This window comes from Condylura cristata, unplaced genomic scaffold (assembly GCF_000260355.1).
Source record: "Condylura cristata isolate star-nosed mole 26May11 unplaced genomic scaffold, ConCri1.0 scaffold00004, whole genome shotgun sequence".
Classification (NCBI taxonomy): domain Eukaryota; kingdom Metazoa; phylum Chordata; class Mammalia; order Eulipotyphla; family Talpidae; genus Condylura; species Condylura cristata.
The window spans coordinates 62,372,316-62,382,903 of NW_004567105.1; the positions used below are offsets into that span (position 1 = coordinate 62,372,316).

Genomic DNA, 10,588 nt, shown 5'->3' on the forward strand with positions numbered 1-10,588 from the left:
GCCTTCGAAGCTATGCTGTGCCTCCCCAGTCAAGTGAGGAAACGGGGCCGGCTGAAGCCTAGCCGGGAACGAAGCCCTCAGAGCTCCGAGCTCCCACCGCCTTGTGGCCGCGCCTCTCCTCCATCCCCTCTCTGATCTTCTGTTCTCTAGGGAGGTGAGAACTTCTGCCTCCCAAGATTGTTAGAATGACATCAACCAGATGGCACATGGTGAACTATACGATGTTAGGGAAAGAACAGTGTGGCATTTGCTGGTCGCGAGGAGACTTGGGATCTGAGTGTCGCCGAGCTGGTCCGGAGGTGCCTCCGTCCCAAACTCGCGCGCCGGCAGTGGCAGCTTAGAAGTGAGAAAAGCATTGTCCCTGTTAAAGGCTGCGGCTCCTGTGTGAGTTCGATGGAGTCCCAACTTCAAAAGGACAGAACTCAGTTCAGGTAGCTCTAAAACTGGGTCAGGACTTTGCAGGACTTTACTCTTAAGTGTAAAATATACTTAAGATGTGTGCTTTCAGGACAGCAAGAGTTAGTGCTATATCACGATGGTTATGTCCAAACAATAAATGTTATAAGTATTATTTTCCCTATCGCAACTTTGAACTAAATGGGGAGGGGTGTTTGATCTGCGGGTTCATTTTGGGCAGGACTGATACTTAAAAAATTACATATATTGTGGCAAATGTAACATAAAGTGCAACATTTTGAGGCATGTAATTTGGTGATATTTGGTAAATTTACATACTGTAACTGTGTAACCACTGCTACCTAGTTGTAAAACATTTCCTAAAAGAGAACACAGTATGTTCCCGCTTAAGTAGTCACTTCCCTTCCCTTCCTCCCAACAACAACCCTAATCTACTTCATAAGTCTATGGATTTTCCTCATTTGGGTAATTCATATAAATGAAATTATATATTTATATTTGGCTTTTTCATTTAGCATAATGTTTTCAAGATTTATCTGTGTTAGAGCAAGCAGTTAATATTGCATTTCTGTTTATGGCTGAATAATCATAAGTATATCACATTTTAACTTTTTGTATGTTGATAGACATTTCAAAGTTTCCAACTTTTGGCTATTGGGAACAGTGCTGCTATGAACTTTGGCGTGTAAGACTTCGTTTGAATCTTCATATCTGTTGGTATATATGTAGGAGTAGAATTACAATTTTATTGTTTTTAAAAGACTTAACTGTGAAAAACACTTAGACATCTTCTCTCAGATACTGATAATATCTGTTCTCCACCTGGGTCCCAGCATCCAGACCACCTCATGTATTTGTACGTTACGTATTGCCTGTTTCCCTACTAGAATAGAGATCCTGAGAGCAGAGACTTGATCCTTTATTCACCATTGTCTCCCAAGCTTCTTACACCGTGCCTGCAGTTGTTCAGAAATAAGTACTGACACATGTTGGATGACAGAACACTTTCACTTGGAAGACTGGCTTCACTTAGGAAAATAAGCACTTCTGTCTGTTGAAGATTCTGTGTTACTTTATTTAGAGGTTGGTTTGCCAATATCAGATTTAAGATGTATGAGCCTTGGGCCTGCTTGCGGCACTGGGATTAAAGACAGCACTATCAAGCTATCACCAGTCACTGCAAATTAGCTCCACTGACTGGCCAGGGAACTCACCCACATGGCACCTTCTGCCTCACCCTACTGCTCCCCTCGGCAGTGTTTCAGAGATCTGCCTGTTCTACTCCTTGCTCTTTCTGGTGAATCCTCTTACCTCCTGCACTCTGGACTACACCCCAGTTTTTATATGCATAAGTCTCTTTTTTAAAAAATATTTATGCATACAGAACTGGGGTGCATGCCAGAGGTGCAGGGGTGGTGAAAGGATTCAGCAGAGACAGAGTGGGGAATAGACTGAGGGAAGCAATGGGTGAGACAGGAGAGGTCTGCTGCACCATGTGAATCACCTCCAGGGATGGGGATATGAACTGGCACTGAACAAGGCTGCGGCTCACTTGCCATGCTGTGCTTTAACCAATTGCACCACCAGGGAAGCCCTATGCAAAATCTTTTGTTTCTTTTTTTAAAGATTTATTTATTCATACAGAACTGGGGTACAGGCCAGAGATGCACAGGGTGAGAGGATTCACTAGAGACAGAGTGGGTAGCAGAACAGGCAGATCGACAAAGTCCACTGCTGAAGGGAGCAATGGGCGGGCTAGGAGAGGTCTGCCGCACCATGTGGGTCACCTCCCGGGCAGGCGGGGATCGAACTCATGTGGAAGTGGCTTAAGCTTCTTAGTGCAGTGCTTTAACCCACTGTGCCACCAGGGAGGACCCCCCTTTTTTTAAAAAAAAAAAAAAAAAAGATGTGAGCCTTTTCACCCATTTCAGTCTTGGGGATTCACCTAACCACACCACCAATCATTGCTGCACTATTTATAGTGTTTAAAAAAAAAGACAAAAAACTGGGAGATCCATGACTGGTGCGACTGCAACCATCTGAACATTTTTGAGTCAGGAGAACCAAGTCCAGGGCCAGAGATGTCAGGGATAAGGAAATAACCAAAGTCTGCATCCTAGTTACAGTCACTATGTATAGGTTTTCTTGAGCTATTAACTCTCTGATCACAACTAGTCTTTTACCTTCAAGGTGGAGCAAGCAGCTATGTGGAGCATGTGCTGGCTTTGACCATTCGCTGCCTCAGTGAGCAAGACAAAGAAGAGTGTGATATGGTAGAAACTGTAGTTTGGAACCATGTCCACAAAGAGATTGTGGTTTCTGTGCCCAGTCTCAGGTTGGGCCAGCCCATGATAAGTTTGAACGTCTTGTAGCTCCAGCCACCTGTATCTGAAATCAGACTCTGTGCAGGTCACTGAGTGGCAAGCAGTTGTCATAAGCTAGGACATTTCTGAGGAAGAAGAAAGGGACAAAGAGGATGCTGCCTGCTAAGATGCTGCCCCCACCACCAACCACCACAGGCAGGCGCTTAGCACCCGCCCACCGCCCCCAGCAAGCACCATGTTCCTGTGAAAGTATTAAGAATATTAAATATCTTTTCCATTGAGGAGGGGTGGGTAGGATGGAGAGCCTTGGCCTGGTACCAAGAGAAATGATAACGCGATTCTCCTTACAACCCTGGCATAGTAGTCTGCGCCGACAATCATAAAAAAACACAATGCTAAGCCAAGGGTATCCCTCTTCCCAAGGAGTAGGAGGGGCTCTGAAGTCAATGCTGACCCTCTATCCTCACTTGCTACGACATTGGGGTCAGTAGCTGGTGCTCAGGACTATATGATTTTGTTGTTGTTTTAAGGATTTTTATTTATGCATACAAGAACTGGGGGGTTGGGAAGGAGGGATGAGGGGTGAGAGGATTCATCAGAGACAGAGAACACGCAGATCCACTGAAATATACTGCTGAGGGGAGCAGCGGGCAAAAATAGGAGAGTTCTGCCATGTGGGTCAGCTCCCTGGCTGGTGATAGCTTGATAGCACTGAGATTTAACCCTTGTACTACTAGGGAGGCCCAGGACTATAAGGTCCATTATATTCCTACTATGAGCGAAACCATCCGGTACTTTTCTTTTTCTTTCTGTCTGCCCATTTTTTTAAAAGATTTGTTTTTATTTATTTATGCATACAAAAACTGAAGGCAGGAGGTGTAGAAGAGGGGGTCTGAGAGGATTAGGCAGATCTACTAAAATACACTGCTAAGGGAAGCAGTGGGTGAAACAGAAGAGGTCTGTTTTGCCATGTGGGTTAGCTGCCTGACCAGGGACCAAGCTTCTGCTGCAGTGGCTGGTAATAGCTTGATAGCACTGAGATTTAACCCATAACCCCTTGTGCCACCCAGGGAGGCCCAGGTTTCGGGTCTTAATTTTTTTTATCCATTTATGGTTTTTATGTATGCTGTGAGTTAGTAGTTCAATCCTTTGCAGGTAGCAGTCCTGTTTTCCCGGCACCATTTATTGAAGAGGCTATCCTTATACTATTGCATATTCTTTGTTCCTTTGTCATAGATTAGTTGACTGTATATGTGTGGCTTCATTTCAGGGTTTCAATTAGATTCTGACAACTATATATATATATATATATATATATATATATATATATATATTTAAAGATTTATTTATTCATATATTTTTTTAAGATTTATTTATTTATGCATACAGAACTGGGGTACAGGCCAGAGATGCGGAGGATGAGAGGATTCACCTGGGACAGAGTGGGGAGCAGAATAGTCAGATCGACGAAGTACACTGTGAGGGGAGCAGCGGGCTAGTCAGGAGAGGTCTGCCACGCCATGTGGATCTCCTCCAGGGCAGGTGGGGATCGAACTCATGCGGAAGTGGCTTAAGCTACTTAGTGCAGTGCTTTAACCCTCTGTGCTACCAGGGAGGGCCCCAATTATATATTTTTAAAGACCATCTATAGGCCCACCCTGGTGTCGCAATGGGTTAGGACACAGCACTGCAATCCAGCCACAGCCACTTCAGTGTGAATTTGATCTCTGACCAGTGATCCACATGGCAAGGCAGACCTCTCCTGATCCGCCCGCTGTTCCCCTCAGCAGTGTACTTGGTCAATTTGCTCCACACTCTGTCTCTGGTGGATTCTCTCATTTCCTCTTCACCTCTGGTCTGTACCCCAGCTCTGTATGCATAAATAAATAAATCTTAAAAAAAAAAATAAAGACTATGTATAACTAGTAAATGAATAGAAATATAATTCAAACCTCCAAGCCAGTCAAGGGAAAACAATAACAATATTAATTGAGCAGAGGGCAGGAGAGAAGAAGAGAGCAGTAAAAAGTATGGTAAACAGAAGAATATAGAAACAATAGCAATGCATTAATACGTGTTAATAATCATAATGAATTTAAAAAGTTTAAACTTTGGATACTGTGTTCACTTAGAGGGGGTAAGCATGGCCACATGCTTTTTGGTGCCATTCTTTTCTGGATTGGGCCTTTTTAGTGAGAAATGTAAGTCTTCTATTAAGCAATGGGTGTCAGCAGTGTTCATTACAGTATTCCTTTCCCTTAGGTGAGATCCTTAATTATTTCTGTTAGATCCTTATAAATCAGATGTTTCTGTTAAAGCTGATAATGATTTTTCATCAAAGGCTCATTCCTACAAATTAATAAAAACAAACAATAACTCAACTGCTTAAAACTCAACTGCTCCTTGGTGGCACAACTGGTTAGGGCATAGCACTGCAAGCTAGCTGCAGCCCTTTCAGTGTTGCCAGTTGGATCCTGGCTCCTGAGGTGATCCACATGACACAGCAGACCTCTCCTGTCTTACCCGCTGCTCCCCTCAGCAATGTACTTTGTTGATCTGCCTCTTCTTCTGCTCCCCTCATTAGTGAATCCTCTCAGTGCCCCTGCACCTCTGAGCTGTCCCAGTTCTGTATGCATAAATAAACAAATCTTAAAAAAAAAAAGAACTCAACTGCTCAAAAGTAGTTGCCGAGGATGTGGATGGAAATTTAATGAGATCTAGAAGTAGATTCAAAAGATAAGCATTGCCCGTCTTAATTTTTGGGAATTGGTTAAATGTTCTGTGAACATAGCTGCTATAACTACTGAATGAGTATTCAGTAGGATTTATGCAACTAGAAAGTCTTCAAGTGATCTAAGGACATCTAAATTTGTACAAGCTAATGTCTTTACTGATGCTGAAAAACTATTATGAATCTTTCCAGGTAAAGTTAGCCAGGGAAAATCATGTGGTTTGTTCATTCTCTTGGAAGTATACCAAGATTCTTCTCACTCCTGCCATTTTCTTTTCTTTTCTTTCTCTTAAAGATTTTTTCCTTTATGTATACAAGAACTGGGGTACAGGCCAGAGGTGCAGGAGGTGAGAGGATTTACCAGAGACAGAGAGGGGAGCAGAACAGGCAGAGTGACCAAAATACTGAAGGGAGCAACAGGTAAGACAGAAGTCTGCTGCACCATGTGGGTCACCTCCCTGGCTGGGGATCAAACTTGTGTTGCAATAGTTTCATAGTACTACACTTTTACCCCTTGTACCATCAGTAAGGGCCTTCTACCTTTTCATTTTCTTAAAAATTTATTGGACTTTGTCTTAACCCTATTAGAATAAGCATAGAATGAGCAGAGACTTATCAATGAGAGTGCCCTTCTGCCCTGGCCTATTGCCTAGTTTTGTCATTTTTCATTTTTTACTACATCTTTACTTTCATTTCAACTATATTAATTCTAGTGGTAGTAACTATTATCCCAGAGTCACTGACTGCAAGTTATATTTAGGTACTCAGGCTGATTTTGAAACTAGTAATTATGTTTAGCTTGTGTTTATGCAGGCAATGACTCATTTTAACTTCATTTATCTGACATTTTCATGTGAGAGCATAATGTAATTATGCAAAGACACTAGCATATTGATGTGGCTTATTATAGATGTCTAATAACATTACAGAATCAGTATGAATTAGCTAGTAGAAATGTTTTTTTCTAGTTTGACTATCAAAGGATAGAATTTTTTTTTAAGATTTATTTATTTATGCATACGAAACTGTGGTACAGGCCAGAGGTGTGGGGGTGAGAGGATTCACCAGAGACAGAGTGGGAAGCAGAACAGGCAGATGGACAAAGTACACTGCTGAGGGGAGCAGCAGATCAGGAGAGATCTGCCATGCCATGTGGGTCACCTCCCTGGTTGGGGATAGAACTCATGTTGCAGTGACTACAATAGCTCCATAGTGCTGTGCCTTAACCCTTTGTGCCACCAGGGAGGGCCAGACAGAATTTCTAAAGTTGAACTGTGAAATTCACACTTTCTTAAATGACTTCCTGTTTATGCATTAACCTTTTTTTGTTTTTTAAGTTTTATTTATTTATGCATACAAGAACTGGGGTACAGGCCAGAGGTATGGTGGATGAGAGGGTTCACCAGAGACAAAGTGGGGAGCAGAACAAGCAGATTGACAAAATACACTGCTGAGGGGAGCAGTGGGCTAATCAGGAGGAGTCTGCTGCACCATGTGGGTCAGCTTCCTGGCCGGGGATCGAACTCATGCTGCAGTGGCTTCAGAGAGCTTAATAATAAGGTGCTTTAACCCTTTGTGCCACCAGGGAGGGCCCATGCATTAAAATTCTAAAACCAGTATTAAACTTTCAGAATTTACACCTTGAATATTAATTATTCATATGCAGAAAAACATTTTTTTCTTTTCCTGTTTATTTCATTATTGAAGACTCAAGGAAGGAAATTACTTATGAATTTGTGAGAATGTTAACATAGCTATTTAGCATTTAGTAGAATCATGTAGGACCCAGAAACAAAAACATCTTTAGAGGGCCTCCCTAGTGGCTCAAGGGTTTCAATCTCAGCACTATGAAGCTATCGGCAGCCAGTGCAGCACGAATTCAGTCCCTGGCCAGGGAGCTGACCCACAGGGTCAGCAGATATATCTCGTCTCGCCGCTGCTCTCCTCAATGTTTTATTTCAGTCAATCCACCTGTTCTGCTCCTTACTCTGTCTAGTGAATCCTCTCACCACCTTCCCACCTCTGGCTTATTCCCCAACTCTTGTATGCATAAATAAATCTTTTTTGAAAAACAGCTTCAGGATCTGTTTCAGTGGGAAAAATATAGAATGCTTCATGAATTTGCATATCATCCTAAATTCAGGAACCATGTTATTCTTTGTATTATTAATCTTCTCTGTAATAATCCATTTTTAATATATATGCTACGAAAGTGAGCAGAATGTAATGTTGAAAGTAAAATTGAGGGCCTCCCTGGTGGCACAGGGGTTAAAGTCCTAGTACTATTAAGCTATCACCAGCTACTCAATAAAGATTCCAAACTTTTACCCTTTTAATGACTTTTGATTCTTTTTTTCTTGAATTCTGCTAAACAATGAGTCTCACCAGTTTTTTCCACCTAAGACTCATAAGGGATCTAGCAAAAATGTCACCATTATCCTGCTGAAGTTATTACAGCATAGGTTTTATGTTTGATTATCAGTGTCTTCTGTGCTTTTAGTAGAGTCCTAGGTCTTGTGGGCTCACAGAATTAAACTAGAAATTGCCTTGAGATCATCAACTCTTATCCGTACATTAACAAACTTGGTTTGATCTTTATAAAGATACCCCCACTGTTATACCAACAACTTTAACAGGGCCTCTCTTGTGGTACAAGGGGTTATGTCTCAGCTCTATGAAGCTATCACCAGCCACTGCAGCATGAATTCAATCTCTGGCTAGGGCGCTGACCCACATGGTGCAGCAGACCTCTCCTGTCTCACCTGCTGCTCCCCTCAGCAGTGTATTTCAGTAAAGCTGCCTATTCTGCTCCCCACTGTCTCTAGTGAATCCTTTCAACCCCCACACATCTGGCCTACACCCCAGTTCTTGAATGCATAAGTGTTTTAAAAACAAATAAAATGAAAACTTTAAAAATGTAAACCACTCTATTAAAAAATCTTAGGGACCCTCCCTGGTGGTGCAACAGGTTAAAGCATAGTACTGTGAAGCTACCTGCAGTCACCACAGCATCAAGTTCCATCCTTGGCCAGGGAGGATCCCATATGGTGTGGAAGACCTCTCCTGTCTCGCCAACTGCTCCCCTCATCAGTGTATTTTCAATACATCTGCCTGTTCTGCTCACCACTGTCTTTGGTGAATCCTCTCAACGCCCCCCCCCCCCACACTTCTGGCGTGTACCCAGTTCTTGTATGCATAAATAAATGAATTTTTAAAAAATATTATCTTAGGCCCTCCCTGGTGGCGCAGCAGGTTAAAGCACTGCACTGAGAAACTAAAGCCACTTCCACATGAGTTCGATCCCCGCCTGCCCCAGAGGTGACCACATGGGGCGGCAGACCTCTCCTGGCCAGCCCGCTGCTCCCCTCAGCAGTGTACTTTGTCCATCTGCCTGTTCTGCTTCCCGCTCTGTCTCTGGCGAATCCTCTCACCCTCCGCATCTCTGGCCTGTACCCCAGTTCTGTATGAATAAATAACTCTTTAAAAAAAAATATTATCTTAGACCTATCTCTGCTTACACCAGTGGGTTTGAGTTTTCATACGTTAATGCCCTTGTTCCAGTTTTCCTGTGTCTCTTTTTCTGTGTGATAGATAACATTCTATGTATTCTTAAACTTTGCTTCAAAAATTCATGGACTTTCAAACCAGTCACCTGTTGTTCTGCAGACTTGTGGTATTATGTTCTTAACTCCATAGTCGATCATAATAATTTCAAGCCTTTTTGGCTCTCTAGGTAATCCATTGTCATCTAACAATAATCACTAATTAGATAACAGGCCCTGTTTTCTGCTAGGTTCTGAGGAAAACAACAGGTAGAGGTGTGTTTCCCAGAGAATTTCGAGCTGGCACTTTCGCTGTTGAAGGCTGTATGGTCAGGGATCGCTTTTTTTTTTTTTTTAAGATTTATTTATTTTTGCATAGAGAACTGGGGTACAGGCCAGAGGTGCAGGGGCAGTGAGAGGATTCATCAGAGATAAAGTGGGGAGCAGAACAGGCTGACGAAGTACAGTACTGAGGGGAGCAGCAGGCTGGTCAGGTAAGGTAAGGTGGCTTTAGCTTCTGATTGCTTCTTATTGCTGTGCTTTAATCCGCTGTGCCACCAGGGAGGGCCCAGGGATCGCTTTTAAGAAATACTTTTAAGCTATCTATTTGAAAGCACCTAAGTGACAACCAGAGGGAAATAGCTGTTCAGTTTGGGAGACCAGTGGGTGCTAGGGCTCAGAAGCAGGAAAGCAGTGGAGGGGCTCGAGCAGGTGGACGGTGGCGGGGCAAGGTGTGTGAAGTAGAGTTATGTTCCGGGAGAATGTTATACAAAGGCTTACAACACTGCTTCGCGTAGAGAAGATCTGAGGCCAATGGGAGCAGATGCAGATTCTCACCCCGCGTGTGGGTATCTCTGCGAAAACACGACACCCTAAACGGGACCCCAGCGGGAGTTCTCCCACCAGTACTTTTCTCCCGGGCGGTGGCAGCGATGATACAGAAACTTCACGCTGTTGCCGACCTTCTACCTATAGGACTCGGGAACGGCAGAAAGAGCCGGAAGAGCGGAGACCTCTCCTTGGGAACAGCGAGAGTGCGCAGCAGACACTGCCGGAAGGGGCGGGTAAAAATCCTGGTCTGAGTGCCTGCTGGCGCGAGTGTTGCGCATGCGCATGCGCGATCCCTCGTCGGTTAGGGCGCCGGTCCCGGGAAGGGGCGGGGTTAGGATTCGCGCCGGAAGGGGGTTGGCTGGGCGGGGCCGAGAGGCGGTAGTGGCGGCAGTGCGCGCGCGCGGCTGCGAACGGGGAACGCCGCGGAGGCCAGGCGGGCCGGGCAGTGGAGACGACGGACGGCGACTATGGCCGCGGCGACTGGCTGCGGCGGGTCGGGGACGGCGGGAGGTGCCGCGGGTGCGGGGGGCGCGACGACGGCCGCTGGCCTGGCCGTTTATCGGCGGAAGGACGGGGGCCCGGCCAGCAAGTTTTGGGAGAGCCCGGAGACGGTGTCTCAGCTGGATTCGGTGCGGGTCTGGCTGGGCAAGCACTACAAGAAGGTGGGTCCGCGCGCCGGTGGCGGCCAGGAGGCCACGCGACTGGGCCCGGGGCTGGCTGCTGGCCTCGCGGGCCTCGGGCCT

General features: G+C 44.8%; 1 protein-coding gene across 3 annotated transcripts in view; it reads left to right on the forward strand.

The window, feature by feature from the left end:
- Positions 1 to 10,209: 10,209 nt before the first annotated feature.
- Positions 10,210 to 10,588, forward strand: part of SMARCC1 (SWI/SNF related, matrix associated, actin dependent regulator of chromatin, subfamily c, member 1) — a 129,823-nt gene continuing 129,444 nt past the window's right edge. For 2 of the 3 annotated variants that reach the window (XM_012720447.1, XM_012720448.1), the window contains exon 1: positions 10,302 to 10,507. In XM_012720447.1, the coding sequence (XP_012575901.1) occupies positions 10,313 to 10,507 (195 nt within the window). In that variant the 5' untranslated portion in view covers positions 10,302 to 10,312. Of the gene's footprint in view, positions 10,508 to 10,588 lie in introns of all 3 variants that reach the window. The other variant, XM_004676221.1, reaches the window with a different exon arrangement.